Source organism: Hemiscyllium ocellatum, chromosome 15 (genome assembly GCF_020745735.1).
Source record: "Hemiscyllium ocellatum isolate sHemOce1 chromosome 15, sHemOce1.pat.X.cur, whole genome shotgun sequence".
In the NCBI taxonomy this organism is placed as follows: domain Eukaryota; kingdom Metazoa; phylum Chordata; class Chondrichthyes; order Orectolobiformes; family Hemiscylliidae; genus Hemiscyllium; species Hemiscyllium ocellatum.
Window position 1 is genome coordinate 57,870,525 of NC_083415.1, and position 16,139 is coordinate 57,886,663.

The following is a 16,139-nucleotide window of genomic DNA, read 5'->3' on the forward strand; positions in this document are numbered from 1 at the left end:
ACTCCACACAGACAGTTGCTTGAGGGTGGAATCGATCCCTGGCGCTGTGAGGCAGCAGAGCTCACCACTGAGCATCCCCTGATGTGAAGACATCACAACGGGATCAGAAGTGATTAAGGAGAGCAGTTGCAAGGATAATGAACTTCAGCTATATAAGGTAGATTGGAGAAGCTGGGACTCTTCTCATTCCAGAGAAGGTGGAGTGGAGATTGGATAGATATTCAGAATTGCGAGGAGACCAAGAGGAGCAGAGAGAAACAAATCTCAATGGCGGAGCCTGGAGGGCAGTAGTTAATTTAATTAGCAAAAAGAAGCAATAGCAAAATGAGGAAATCAAATGTTTTTGATGAAGGTGGATTCAAACTTGGCATTCAAAACACAATGGGATTGTCACCTGAAAATGAAAATCACTGGGTTATAAAGAAAGAGGCAGTTGAGTGACACCAGGTGAATTGCACTTGGTAAACTAGCACAGATACAATGGGTTGAATGGCCTCCTCTTGTGTTTTAATTGTTCAATTACTCCATGATTACAGGGAATGCAAACCCTATTTGAAGCAATCTTTCCTCATAAATGCCAACAAGTAGATGCGTCTGCTCTCTCAGGAGTGTACCTCTCTGTAGAAGGGCTTTGGGGATTATAATGGTGAACCATGTTCTACAGAACATCCGGATTTCCACATGCTTCTGCAGCATGTGGTATTCAAAAGCACTGTTCAGTTTCTATCCAATGGTGATCTCCCATTCCCAGGCTGTCATTAATGCGGTTGCCAGCAGATGACAAGGATGATCATTTTACAGATTATTAAGAGTGTATCTGATCCCATTCCTGCAAAAGGTTTGCTGTCCTTCGGTGGTGGGATGAGGGGAATGCCCTTTGAGGTCTGCTTAATGTCCTATAGTGATAAAGAGCTCAGACTGAATGCTGCTTCCCAAACTGTTGATGTAACTTATGTTCATTGTAAATATAAAAACTGCAATGAGGCAGCAATACTCATTTAAATCAACACAATTTGTCCAACACTTCACCCAAATGGAGCTTTCATGAAATGGTTTTGTGTTGCATTTCACTGTCCTTGGTGACACAGAGAGATCACAAATTCAAATAAAATTATTAACCCACTTCTGTTCCTCAGCATTAATGTGGAGTTGCTGGTGTTGGACTGGGATGGACAAAGGCAGAAGTCACATAACACTGAAATAGTTATCGTCCAACAGGCTTATTTGAAAGTACAAGCTTTTGTAGCTACCTGACGAAGGAGCAGCGCTCTGAAAGCTTGTACGTCCAAATAAACCTGTTGGACTATAACTTCTGACTTTGTTGCTCAGCAGTCACATCTATGGCTGCGCAAAGCAGAAAATGGACAGCAAAGGTTGTAAATCAACTGTGTATTTATTAATAGATCCAGAACAATTTTTCATATAAAATATCCAACATGTTTTTGGTTGTGATAATCTGAAACCCATCGACTCTGCCTCAATCCCTACACCTCTCCAGTTTGAGCTTCATTAACTGCTCCAAGAAAGATGTCATATCAGAGACATGTCAAATGGTAAACAGCAAGTTTGACTATATAAAAATAATGTATTTACTGTTGAAGGGCACACTTGAAATATTTTGTCTTGCACTCATCAGAACCATTTGCAAGAATACCAATTCAAATGGAAACCCAACAGTCACAGGAGGAGGGTGGTAAGTAAAGTTTGGCGGTTAACCGTCAACCACTATTAATGGGTGCATTTGCCATGGCAACACATCTACTAGAGCCCACTTGTCACCACTTTCTCATGTAGCAGAAAATGTTGCTTCCCCTTGAAATTGTATTCTTGTGAATTGTCCTGACAAGTGCAAGACAGAAAGCTTTGACAAAATGTCTTTCAGCACCACAGGCTTTATATGATCAATTTGTTTTATTCATAAAAGTTCAAACAATGCTGGTTTATATTGACTATGCCACATAACGTTTATTTATTTGGGAGGGCTGTTTTGTTTTTACGGGTAGTGGGATGGGAATGAGGCGAACAGAGTGCGATGAGCTTAGTGCAATCTCCTACTTTGTATTATCAGTTGGCTAGAGCTGAGCAAGAGAGGCTTATTGCTGCCACAGAATCAAACTCAAACCTGTTCATGACTTCCTGAAGAAAATATTGCATTTAAAAATACCATTAACAATTTAAAAGGCTGCAGTAAAGAGGGACTTTGGGGGTGGGGAATGTTGACATACAAATATTTTAACATGGCAAGACCAGTTGAGATGATTATTATATAAAACACAGAATTCAGGGCTATATCAACAGAACAGAATGCAAAAACATTACAGTAAAGCTTCAAAAATCATTAGTCAGACCTTAGCCAAAGGATTGTGTTCCATTCTAGGCACCCACAGTTTAGGTAAAAGTGAGGACTGCAGATGCTGGAGATCAGAATCTAGTTTAGAGTGGTGCTGGGAAAGCCCAGCAGGTCAAGCAGCATCCGAAGAGCTGGAAAATCGACGTTTTGGGCAAAAGCCCTTCATCAGGAAGGTTCATTCCTGATGAAGGGCTTTTGCCCGAAACATCGATTTTCCTGCTTCTCAGATGCTGCCTGATCTGCTGGGCTTTTCCAGCACCACTCTAATGTAATCCCACTGTTTAGGAATAGTGTGCATTGTAATGGAGAGGAAAATGATAAGAATGGTCCCAGAAATGAAGGACTTTAGTTTCTGGAGGTGTTAGTGAAAATGCAAAAGCTTTCTTTACAGCAGCGCAAGTTAAGGGACCATTCAAAAGTACTTGAAATTACAGAAGGAGGGAGAGAGAGAGAGCGAGAGCGAGATTGCTCCAACTACAATTTGAAATTTGTTTCAGTTTAAAAGCACCATGTTTTAAAATGTCAACTGTATCACCAGATAACTCCATAGCTGGAGAATAAATCAAAATAACTAGTACAGGACAGAATTACGCAAACGACCAGCTGAGGGGATTAGGGATTTACTGAAAAATAAATTTAGTCTGCGGATAGGTCATGCAACAGAAAGCAGAGAAACAGAGCTTTGTCAGAGTGACGCTGCTGTGTACTCAGTACATCAACTTGGGATCCTGTCCTGTGTAGATCCAAGAGCTTGAGGTGACCTTATAGAAGTTTGAAAAATCATGAGGGGTATTGATACGGTTGACGGTAGCTGTCTTACTGAAGTAGTGGTGGATGTGGGCACAAAAGATACATGGATAAGTTCATGATTAGGAAAGACATGGAGCGATATGGATCAGGAGCAGGCAGGTGGGACTGGTTTACTTTGGCATTACGCTCAGCATGGACTGGTTGGACCGAAGAGTCTGTTTATGTGCTCATAGAGAAATGGTCAAGATACAGTAGAACACAATCTGAGAAACAGAGCATCAGCACATACTGAGTCAGCTGTTTCCCCCTGAGAACTTAGGGAAGAAAGGATGGATAATGGATAAATCACCTGCTTGTAAATGTGCACTCAGCTATAATGCTCACAGCTCCCCACCACCCCCCCAATTGTGAGGAAACGACATCCTGCGTGAATTGTGGGAAGCAGGACTGGGGTGCAGGATTTGATGGGAGGTGGAGGCAGAGGGGATGGAATGCAGTTTAGTTCTCTACCCCAATAATGATTTGATTCTGTTCTGACACACAGTCTGTCGTTCAGATAAGATAGGGTGTATCCAGAACGGCCACACCGGCAGATACTCCACCATCTGCGAACTCTGTACTCTTTGTGCGAAGGAGGTGGCCAGGACTTTCATTCATGATCAGCTTCCGGCACTTCCTGCAGGGCAGAAACACACAGAGAGGGTCAACAAAGAGAAGCAAAGGCAAGGACTTCACACACTTGCATAACACTCCATTACAAGGTAAAAACAATGACTGCAGATGCTGGAAACCAGATTCTGGATCAGTGGTGCTGGAAGAGCTCAGCAGTTCAGGCAGCATGATGCTGCCTGAACTGTTGTGCTCTTCCAGCACCACTGATCCAGAACACTCCATTACACTCTACCTTCCTCATCACCACCCCAATTTCCTCCCTTGCTTGAATAAAAATGTTGACTCTTTTCTGAGTCAGTATCAGGTGCATCTCTCCTTTGACACCTTGCCCTGACTGAGGATTCCTCATGTGGGAATATTGACAGAATTTTACCAGAATAACCAAAACAGCAGAAACCCTAGAGAAGTACAGAATGAGCAAGGGAATTTCCAGGGAAATCAGGAGAGCAAAACGACAGTGTGAAAGAATAATAAGTGATCCAAAAGCAAAGCAAAACAAAAACAGAAATTGTTGAGAAAACTCAGCAGGCCTTGCAGCATCCGTGGAGAGAAATCAGAGTTGATGTTTTGGATCAGGAGTAAACAATAGGTGGAGATAGAGCCCAAAAGAGAGAAAAGAACACTTGGACAGACCCCAAAGGGAGTGGATAACGATCAGGCTAGGAGGGTGAGTAGTATTTAATCCAGACTATTAGTGGCTAACAAGGGGTTGTGTGTAATAGTAGACTATGCGGTGTGGTGTGTGGAGTGTTGGGATAAGAACATGGGACAAGGTGGCTTAAGCTCAAACTGTTGAATTCAGTATTGGGTCCACAAGGCTAGAGAGTTCCCCAGTGGAAAATGAGGTGCTGTTCTTCCACATACCACCAACATACCACCTTGTTCCCTGGCTAACACCTGTCTCAGGCTCGCTGCAGTGCTCGGGTGAAGCTCAATGCAGAAAAAAGTATATGTTATTGCTATAAGTTTTCACCCTGCTCTCTCGCTCTCCCTCAGGAAACACACAAGACATAAAAATTGGCCTTTGAAAACCTTTCAGAAAAAGCTGCATAGTCAGAGTAAGGGAGACTTCAGTGGAATGAAACAGATAGAGCCAGGAAGTAACTGGGAATATGGGTTAAAGTGGGAGTTTAACTGGTAAAGTTTAATAATAGTGTAAAAGTCAGATTAAGACTCAAACCAACTGCTTATAAGGAAAGTAAAGCATTCCACTCAAACAGAAAGCTGCCTGATAGTGGTAGGCAGTTATCAAACACCCGAAATTCCTTGTCGAAATAAGGTTTTGATAGCACTAAGCTAAAAACAAGTGTCTCATGAGAGAGGCCATTCAAAACACATGGTCAGTGTAAGTCAGATGGTCAATGTGACGGAGACTTTGCTCAAATTTAACATGTGATAAAACAATCAGCATATCATGTACTTAGCTTGACCAGGTTAGTGGGCGGCACGGTGGCACAGTGGTTAGCACTGCTGCCTCACAGCGCCTGAGACCCGGGTTCAAATCCCGACTCAGGCGACTGACTGTGTGGAGTTTGCACGTTCTCCCCGTGTCTGCGTGGGTTTCCTCCGGGTGCTCCGGTTTCTTCCCACAGTCCAAAGATGTGCGGGTCAGGTGAATTGGCCATGCTAAATTGCCCGTAGTGTTAGGTAAGGGGTAAATGTAGGGGTACGGGTGGGTTGCGCTTCGGCGGGTCGGTGTGGACTTGTTGGGCCGAAGGGCCTGTTTCCACACTAAGTCTAATCTAATCTAATCTAATATCTCGTCTTACACATTGGTCAATATGGTTCTCAGCTGAATTCCCAGAACTACCTGCACTGACCATGGTCTGCCACTAGATGGACACCAGGAGCATAATGTGAGTTCAGTGAGGAGAAGAACCCCGAGGTCAAAGGACACAGGGTGGGAGAATGAGGCAGGAGGTGCAGTGTGGAGGCTGGGGGAGAAAGCACATTGGGCAAGATAAGGAGCAGAAAAAGGTCACTTGGCCGCTTGAGGCTACTCCACCATTACTAAGAGCATGTCTGTTCACATGACTCCACGTTCCCATCTGACACTGATCACCTTTCACCCTCCTGCTCAAAAATCCACTTCCACGTTACAAATAACACTACGTCCATCAGCCTTTGACAAAAACAGAATGAAAGTAGTGGCACCTCTTTAATAATTACATTAAAGTATATCAGGGGTGTCATGGTTATAATAAGGCCAGCCAGGTGGACCTCAGAATAAGAGTTCCCTGATTGGGGCAGTTAATCTAGTCCCAAAAGGGAGCCCTGGCTGACAGACTGAAACAGAGTGTCAGACGTTTTGCTCTGTCTCGGAGATGGTGCTGAGAGCTGGGTCAGTGTAAATAAAGGGCGACTTGGTACTGGGATACCAGCCTTCGTGGAGTTATTTCAGGGGGATTTGCTTTATTTCACAGAGTATGATTCCACAAACAAAGCAGTACGGGGAAATGACCGGATAAATTTCCACCATGACACAGGGAGAACTTCCTGCTCATCTTTGTGTCCCTGACCCATTGGAACAGGGATAGCTGCTGCCTTCTGCCGCCCAGCGCTGGGGCACTCCAGTCCCGGGGACAGGAAATGGCACACCCAATGGTTGAATGTGGGCATGGGGGGAGTATGAGAAAGGTGATGCTATGATGAAGAGATCATGGCCTTTACTCACCTGATGTAGACCCCAAACACTCCCAGCTCAACCACGCAGTCCGACAGTTTTGAAGGTGTTCCTGGATGCAGCAGATAATTCTTCACAGTCTGAGGCTTGATCCTATCCATCAGAATATAAGCTGATCTCTTTGGTCCATCTTTAAAGGTTCCAAGGAGCTGCCTGAGCTCTTCCCCAAAAATGTTATTTCCTAAAACAGAAACACAGACATGAGGATCAAAGATAATACTTCCAACAGGAGGGAAAAGCAGAAAACAAGATCTGCTAACTAATAGACTACATTCACCAACAAAAACTGACATAGCTGGGAAGACTGAAGACTGGCAGCATCGGTGGAGAGTAAAGCTGAGTTAATGTTTCAGGTCCAGTGACCCTTCAGAACTGGATTAGAAATGTTTACTTTCTCTCTCCGCAGATGCTGCCAGACCTGCTCAGTTTTCCCAGCTATGTCAGTTTTTCTTTTTTTATTGCCAGAATCCAGAGAGGTTTGTGTTTTTTTTAATATTGAGAGAGAAACAGAGACACAGAGAGGATAGATAGGTGAGAAATGAACATGGAAAAACTCAGTGGTAACTGAAAGCATGAAAACACTGATGAAGGAAGCAGTATACCCGAGCTTGCTGCTACATACACCATCCTAACACAGTCACCATGCTCTGTATTCATGTCATAGTATGGTATTGAGCATGGCCCAAACTAAATAGGTTCTGGGCACCCTCCTAGCCCTGATCTTTGGAATACTAAGATTAATTTTCATGTCTCAAAATACTGCTCAAATACCACCATATTAAACATCCTGCTTAGGCCAGAATAAAAAGTTTGGATTGACAAGAGTGTTTCGTCTAAACAACATTGTCAAGAATAAAACTATCCTTGTTAAATCACTGGCCAAAAGGCTCTGTAATAAACCTCCAACTCCAAGACAGCTTTGCCAGACCAATAATCCACAGCCTGAATGTAAATCCTGAGCCAAGCTCCAAATTGGAGCACTAATTCCCAATCCCTCAGGACATACCAACCTTTAAGGGCCTCCCAATCCCCTTTGCATTGGTTTCCTGGTCTGTGCTGCTTGCCTTCTGGCTCTGCAACTTCCATCCTTCCGATGCCCATGGACACACACTTTCTACCTCCAACTTCTTCCATTAGGAACTGCCCAATTGGAATTATCATAAGATTATTTGATCCAGACACCCAGGTAATGGTTTGGGGAATCTGGGTTCAAATCCCACACCACAGAAGTGGAATTTGATTTCAAGAACAATCTGGGGTTAATGACCATGAAACCATTGTCAATTGTCAAAAAGCCAATCTGTCCAATGTCCTTTAGCCCCTAACTAGTCTGGCCTACCTGTGATACCAGACCAAAAGCAATACGGTTGACTCTCAACTGCCCTCTGGGTAACTGGGAATGAACAATAAATGTTAGCCGAGGCAGCGGAGATTTTTTTAAAAAACTTCCACCATTTTCGAAACACCTCTTTTCAATGCAAGCTCTTCGAAATGTTTCAGTCATCACTCCTGTTTTCACAACTGCTCACCATCATTTCCATTTCTGAGAAGGGTCTGGGGACCCCCAGATCTCTGGCTGCTCTATCTCAGCTGATCACCCACTGACTTCCTGCTAATGCCTCCATTTAAAAATTCACACCCTGCCTTTCAATTCCAGCCATGGCTTTCCCCTGTCCTGCCCCATCTCTGTAATCACCTCCAGCCCCACAACCAAAGCCTCCCTTCTCTTCCCATTCTGACCATGTCCCTTTCCCTGATTTTCAACACCATACTGTTGGTAGTGTTTTCAACAGCCTAGGCTGGGAGCTCTGGAATTCCTTTCCTAATTATTTCCACCAGATCCACCCTGACAAGGCTTGTTGGCCTGGGGTCAACTGAGAAGTTGATCAGAGGACTTCAGGAAAACAGGAACATTTATCTCGTACAGATGTATACAGAGAGGAAGCCTGTGACTGGGAAGAATAAAGCTCACTCTGGTGGGTTACAGAACTCCTCCAAATTTTAAACAGATCACAGCAGGGCATCACAACTTCCACTCTTCAATGTCCACGTGCCTCATGTTATCTTGGGTTTTCCCACAGCCATGGTATGATCTTTCATTTAAGATTCCGAATGCGACTTCCAACTATACTGGCCTCTTTGACAGTCCGAACGTATCACTTGTTACTAATTTCTCAATACTGGTAGACAACCCTTTACCAGAAATCCGAAAAGCTCCATAAGTCCGAAGGTTTTTGGGAAGTTTTTCCTCATTAACAAGGTTGTTTGGCTTGCAAACAGCTAACCCAAGTCCACACCCACTCGACGTGTGTCACTCAGATGTGGCGTCTTGGGCAGGGGGGGGGAAGGAGAGAGAGGTGGCCCAGCAATGGCAGGCCTCAATTCTGTTTCAGAGCCCGTTTTACTCACAGTGACTCTATTATTTGGAAAGATTTTTTAAAATTTCACCATCTAACTGCCATTTATTCTGAAATTTGAAATATTCTGAATTCCGAAAACTAGCTGGTCCCGAGCATTTCGGATAAAGGATTGTGTACTGGTACCAGCTTTGACTATACGGCTAAAGGCTTAACCTTTAACTAATGACTACTTCTCTCATCAAGTTTTCTTTTAGCTAATCACGACATTGGGACATTTTGGCCTTAAAGATATGAACACATACAAGTTGGTTTAATAAACCACTCACTGAGTGAGTGTTTGGAAATGCACAGCAATATAAAGAAAGAAGGGGGTTTACAAGGTGGGAAAGTTTAGGAATAGTTTGAGACTTTAAAGCAAGGTGGGCGATGGTGACAGGGATAGGGCAAACAGGCAGAGTGTCGACTGGCTTTGGTTTAACCTCTCAACCGAAGGGTGACTTCCCAGTGCCGAAAGTGTCGCTTTGGATTGTGCGCTCCATTCACTGGAATGGGACTTGATCCCACAACCTCCTGACTCTTCCACTGAGCCACAGCTGACATCCAGAACTCCAGTGAACTTCACAGACAGTCCGGACCAGGGGTGGAACTCCAGTCAGGTTCTGTTACACCCGGGTTCTTCCCTCACAGGTGCCCATTTACAAGAGCACACCTTGCTCCGGAATTTAAAAATCACCACCTTACCTCCTCCCTCCCGCTGTGGCTTCAGCACAAAACTTTCCGGATCTTCCAACGCTTTCGTTATTACTTCATCACCTTCAGGACCCTGTCACCATAGAGAAAGTCCCAGTTATACAGAATCTGAGCAGTCGGCCATTCAGCCCTTCAAGCCTGGTCTGTCATCCAACTCAGTCCCCTGATCCCATTTCTCCCCATACCCTTTGATCTCTCCAGCTCTAAAAACTGCATCTAACTTTTTCTTGAACACATTCAGCGTTCCACAGGCTCACCACTCTCTGGGCGAAGCCACTTCTCCTGATCTCTGTTAAATGTTCATCATCCGACGTACAACACTTTTGACTTTCAGGTAGCTAATGTTTCTGCCATTTGCTCTTGGGAATATCCCAGTTTTAATCTTCACACTTATTGCATTCAGGTTACTATTAGGGTGGCATGGTGGCTTAGTGGTTAGCACTGCTGCCTCACAGCACCAGGGACCCAGGTTTGATTCCAGCCTTGGCTAACTGTCTGTGTGGAGTTTGCACATTCTCCCTGTGTCTGTGTGGGATTCCTCCAGAACAGTTACCGGAGGTTGGAATCGAACCTGGAACCCTGGTGCTGTGAGGCAGCAGTGGTAACCACTAAGCCACCGTGCCACCCTAATAGTAACCTGAATGCAGTGAGTGTGAAGATTAAAACTGGTTTTCTCCGGGTGCTCTGGTTTCCTCCCACAGTCCAAAGAAGTGCAGGTCAGGTGAACTGGCCATGTGAAATTGTCTATGGTGGTAGGTGCATCTTTCAGAGGGAAATGGGCTTGAATGGGTTACTCTTCGGAGGGTCAGATTCTCTGTTTCCGCACTGTAGGGAATCTAATCTAACCTAAATTGTCCACAGTGTTCAAGAATGTATAGGTTAGGTCCATTAGTTAGGTGTAAAGTTGAAATAAGGTAGGGGAATGGGTCAGGGGTGGGATATTCTTCGGATGGTTGGTGTGGACTTGTTGGGCCAAATGGTCTGTTTCCACATTGGATGATAACCTACACCAAAAGCAGGTAGAAGGATTCTGGAACTGAGCTTTAGAAATGCCATTTGAGAGCATGAGGGTCAACTGGAAATTTCAAGATGAAGGTGCATAGATGCTTGTTCAAGATGGTTTTGAGGGATACGCTTGCAACAGAAGATGGAGTTATCATATAGATCATCCCTGCTCTAATTCAATAGCTGAGGACTGACAGGCTGTAACAACTACTCATTTGCACAGAACAGTTAGCAAATGCTTTAAGTAGCACTCTTTAAAAAAAATAACATTTTCTATTTCATATTAACATACCCTCCCTTCCAATGCGCTCAAGATATATTTACGTTTCTGTAAACCATTCACAAGATCAGGATCTCACATTACATCAAATCAAGGGCTTCTACCATTAAAATGTCAAGTTTTATTTTCCCATGAGATTAACAGGAAGTTCTCAGTGCCACAGTTGAAATAAAGTGATCAAAAAGCAGGCAGAGCTGCTGCACTGAACGAGTGTCGTTAGTCCCGGTTTCAAATGGTATTTGAACAGCAAACGTTCTACTGCAGAAAATCAGCATGTGTTTACAGATTCTGGATCAGTGGTGCTGGAAGAGCACAGCAGTTCAGGCAGCATCCAAGGAGCAGCGAAATCGACGTTTTGGGCAAAAGCCCTTCATCAGGAATAAAGGCAGTGAGCCTGAAGCGTGGAGAGATAAGCGAGAGGAGGGTGGGGGTGGGGAAAAAGTAGCATAGAGTACAATGGGTGAGTGGGGGAGGGGATGAAGGTGATAGGTCAGGGAGGAGAGCGTGGAGTGGATAGGTGGAAAAGGAACTAGGCAGGTAGGACAAGTCCGGACAAGTCATGGGGACAGTGCTGAGCTGGAAGTTTGGAACTAGGGTGAGGTGGGGGAAAGGGGAAATGAGGAAACTGTTGAAGTCCACATTGAAGCCCTGGGGTTGAAGTGTTCTGAGGCGGAAGATGAGGCGTTCTTCCTCCAGGCGTCTGGTGGTGAGGGAGCGGCAGTGAAGGAGGCCCAGGACCTCCATGTCCTCGGCAGAGTGGAAGGCGGAGTTGAAATGTTGGGCCACGGGGCGGTGTGGTTGATTGGTGCGGGTGTCCCAGAGATGTTCCCTAAAGCGCTCTGCTAGAAGGCGCCCAGTCTCCCCAATGTAGAGGATACCGCATCGGGAGCAACGGATGTGCAGGTAAAACATTGCTGGAAGTGGAAGGCTCCTTTAGGGCCTTGGATAGAGGTGAGGGAGGAGGTGTGGGCACAGGTTTTACAGTTCCTGCGGTGGCAGGGGAAAGTGCCAGGATGGGAGGGTGGGTTGTAGGGGGGCGTGGACGGAGGGAGTGGTCTTTGCGGAAGGCGGAAAGGGGTGGGGAGGGAAATATATCCCTGGTGGTGGGGTCCGTTTGGAGGTGGCGGAAATGTCGGCGGATGATTTGGTTTATGTGAAGGTTTGTAGGGTGGAAGGTGAGCACCGGGGCGTTCTGTCCGTGTTATGGCTGGAGGGGTGGGGTCTGAGGGCGGAGGTGCGGGAAGTGGACGAGATGCGTTGGAGGTCTTCTTTAACCACGTGGGAAGGGAAATTGTGGTCTCTAAAGGAGGAGGCCATCTGGTGTGTTCTATGGTGGAATTGGTCCTCCTGGGAGCAGATACGGCGGAGGCGGAGGAATCGGGATTACGGGATGGCATTTTTGCAGGAGGTAGGGTGGGCCCTTCCCCCACCTCACCCTAGTTCCAAACTTCCAGCTCAGCACTCTCCCCATGACTTGTCCGACCCGCCTAGCTCCTTTTCCACCTATCCACTCCACCCTCTCCTCCCTGACCTATCACCTTCATCCCCTCCCTCACCCACCCATTGTAATCTATGCTATTTTCTCCCCACCCCCACCAGCTTATCTCTCCACTCTTCAGGCTCAGTGCCCTTGTTCCTGATGAAGGGCTTTTGCCCGAAACGTCAATTTCGCTGCTTGTTGGATGCTGCCTGAACTGCTGTGCTCTTCCAGCACCACTGATCCAGAATCTGGTTTCCAGCATCTGCAGTCATTGTTTTTACCTCGTTTGTTTACAGATATACAGACCAACAGCAGGTGGCAGCATTTACTGTTCATGTAGCCATCACAGAGAGCTTCTTAACATCTCTGCTTAGGAGGAATCACTTGGCATTCATTTTCAGTTTACCTCATCGATGCTGTACAGGCCGACAAATGTTGCGCGGATCCGCTGAGCCGATTTCGGACACTCGGTTAGGTATTTCTCTACTACTCCACTGCGTGCTAATTCCTGCTGGACTTTCTTGGTTCCCACAAGGTGGGTGGCAATATCAGGACATTTAATTGCTTTGGAACGTTCAATCAATAACCGAGCTTGCCAGCACTGAAGCAAAACAAAAGGGAAGAAGAAATTTCAACGGGTATAGTTATTGCCTTTCAACACAGCACGTTACCATTTATCCAATGTAAACCACACACCAAACAGTTCACAAACTCCACTCCCTACTCCTCAATTTCTGTCAGTGTTCCTGAAACACAGGGAAGGATTTTCCAATATCCCCACTCCCCGAATAGCCCAGCTCTAGTTTGGGCACCGTACCCGTGTTGCACCAGAGGACGTACTCTTTGCAAATATGATGTGGATGAGCCAGTGTTGGACTGGGGTGGACAAAGTTAAAAATCACAACACCAGGTTATAGTCAAACAGGTTTATTTAGAAATATAAGCTTTCGGAGCGCTGCTCCCTCGTCAGGTCGCTACTAAAAGCGTGTACTTCCAAATAAACCTGTTGGACTATAACCTGGTATCGTGTGAATTTTAACCTTTGCAAATAGTTAGGTCAATATTTCCAATGCAACTCTGCCACCATCAACTGAACTGATGCAGACCCTGGGCACTAGGTGGCCCTGTGGACCATCTTTTCATCAGATCACTGGACCCGAAGATTTTAACTCTACTTTCTCCATAGACGCATCCAGACCTGCTGCGTTTCTCCAGCAATTTCTGTTTTTGCTTTAGATTTCCAGCATCTTTGTTTTATTTATTATGGTATTATCAGACCTGTTGATTGTGGTCGAAGGATAAGGAAACTAAAAGAAAGCCTTATCCTCTGATAAAGCCTTATCAGAAGACAATAGAATATCATAGAATACCTACAGTGTGGAAACAGATCAACAAATCCACACTGACCTTCTGAAGAATACCCCACCCAGACCCATCCCTATAGCCCTACATTTCCCAAGGATAATGCAACTAACCTACACATCCATGGATACTACGGGCAATTTCGCATGGCTAATCCACCTAAGCTGGGTATCTTTGGACTGTGGGAGACAACCAGAGGACACAGCAGAAACCCACGCAGACACAGGAAGAACTTATAAACTCCACACAGACACTTGCCTAAGACTGGAATTGAACCAGAGTTTCTGGCACCGAGGCAACAGTGCTAACCACTGAGCCATCACCTCTACCCAACATTGTTGAGGTAATACCTTTCGTAACCTTAGAATATCTTTAGTAAAGTGCTTCTGTCATTGTAGTGCTGGAAATGCAGCAGCCAATATTCAACACTGCACAAATAACCAATTTGATTAGGGCCAGATTAATCTGTTGTGATAATGGCAGTTGGCGGGGGTGTGGGGGGGTGAACATTGGGAATTATACTGGGGAAAACTTCCTTGCTCTTTTCTACATCCACCTGCGAAGGCAGATGTGGTTTAATTTCTCATCAAGGGCAGCTCCCCTGACAATCCGGCACTGCATCTATGTGTCAGCCTAGGCTTTGTCCTCAAGTCTGCAGTCAGGACCCTGACCCCTCTGATTTTCTCACTCAGTACAGAGTCAGCTTGAAACATCCATCAGATGGTGGCTCAGTGGTTAGCACTGCTGCTTCACAGCACCAGGGACCCAGGTTCGATTCCGGTCTCGGGCAACTGTCTGTGTGGAGTTTGCACGTTCTCCCTGTGTCTGCGTGGGTTTCCTCCGGGTGCTCTGGTTTCCTCCCACAGTCCAAAGATGTGCAGATCAGATGAATTGGCCATGCTAAATTACCCGTAGTGTTAGGTACATTGGTCAGACGGAAATGGGTCTGAGTGGGATACTCTTTGGAGGGTTGGTGTGGACTTGTTGGACCGAAGGGCCTGTTTCCACACGGTAGGGAAACAAATCAAAATGCACCCTCAACCCAAGAGATAAAGCAACTGCCGCAATACTTTTAACAAGTAATTATACAAAATTCACAGAGTTTGTCTGCCAAGAACAAATCCAAGATAATTCCTGAAATTATTTTATCGTGTAACATAGGGCTCTGTAATTCCACTCGATTGGTTAAGGCAGTGAAATGACAAACAACATAGAAACTCAAATAAGCGAAAGAACTGCAGATGCTGGAAACTGGAAACAAAAACAGCAATTGCTGGAAAATCGCAATGGGTCTGGCAGCATCAACATTTGTGGAGAGAAAGCAGGGTCAATGTTTCAGGTCAAGTCACCTTTCTCAGAACAGAAACTCCACCAGTTATGGTCTGAGGGGATTTGAAGTAGATTCAGTGGTAACTTACAACAGAATGGGTAAAAATCAAAAAGAGGGGAAAAATTCAGGGTAAAAGCAAAGTTAACAGTGCAAATCAGATAGCTCTTTCAAAGTAGCAGAAGAGGTTTGATGGACCAAATGTATCACATGAGAATCATAAATGAGACACCTTCCTTTACTCAGTCTTACAAACGTTTTAAATTAACCTCTTCACAGATGTTATTATACTACTCCAGAATAGATGGGACTTGAACCCAGACCTCTTGGTCTACAGATACTCCAGTCTTACAGCTCCTTCAATACAGCAGTCCCACTCTGTTTCCCTCTTCAAATCCGCCCAACCCATTAAGCTCAATCACCTGCTTAACCAAATTGTTCTCTTAACAAAATAGGGCCACTTCTGTACTCAGGGTCATTGGATACCATTCCAACTCAAAAGGGATGTCAGGGAACAAATGCCTCCAAAAAAGGTTTATAGGATCATAAGGGACATGGATAGTATATATAGACACTGTCTTTTCCCTGGGCTGGGGGAGTCCCGAACTAGAGGGCACAGGTTTAGGGCGAGAGGGTAAAAATTTTAAAAAGGGACCTAAGTTGCAACTTTTTCAAACAGAGGGTGGTGCTTGTATGGAATGAGCTGCCAGAGGAAGTGGTGGAGGCTGATACAATTACAACATTTGAAAGACAATTGGATGGGTATATGAATAGGAAGGGTTTGGAGGGATATGGGCCAAGTGCTGGGAAGTGGGATTAGATTAATTTAGGATATCTGGTCAGCATGGACAAGTTGGACTGAAGGGTCCGTTTCTGTACTGCACATCACATCTCTATGACTCTATAAAAAGTCAGCATTCTCTTAATCGCCTTTTGCACTTGTGCTGAAAATCACCCAATGTGCCCTGATTAATGTGATATTTGACAGAAGTCAAAAAGGACTGGCTCTGCATCACTAATCCCTCGCTGTCTGTCACGCTCAGTGTGTTTATCCAGGGATAAATCAGGCCACCTAAACCAGGAGTGTCCTGCATCTGAACTCTGGTCTGCACGGCATCAG

At 45.2% G+C, this 16,139-nt stretch overlaps 1 protein-coding gene across 1 annotated transcript in view; it reads right to left on the reverse strand.

Annotated features, from left to right (window-relative positions):
- Positions 1-2,561: 2,561 nt before the first annotated feature.
- Positions 2,562-16,139, reverse strand: part of gss (glutathione synthetase) — a 59,049-nt gene continuing 45,471 nt past the window's right edge. The window contains exons 10-13 of the mRNA XM_060836516.1: positions 12,737-12,931; positions 9,557-9,638; positions 6,447-6,636; positions 2,562-3,776 (exon numbers count right to left, since the gene is read on the reverse strand). Coding sequence (XP_060692499.1) covers positions 3,653-3,776; positions 6,447-6,636; positions 9,557-9,638; positions 12,737-12,931 — 591 coding nt within the window. The 3' untranslated portion in view covers positions 2,562-3,652. The remainder of the gene's footprint in view (positions 3,777-6,446; positions 6,637-9,556; positions 9,639-12,736; positions 12,932-16,139) is intronic.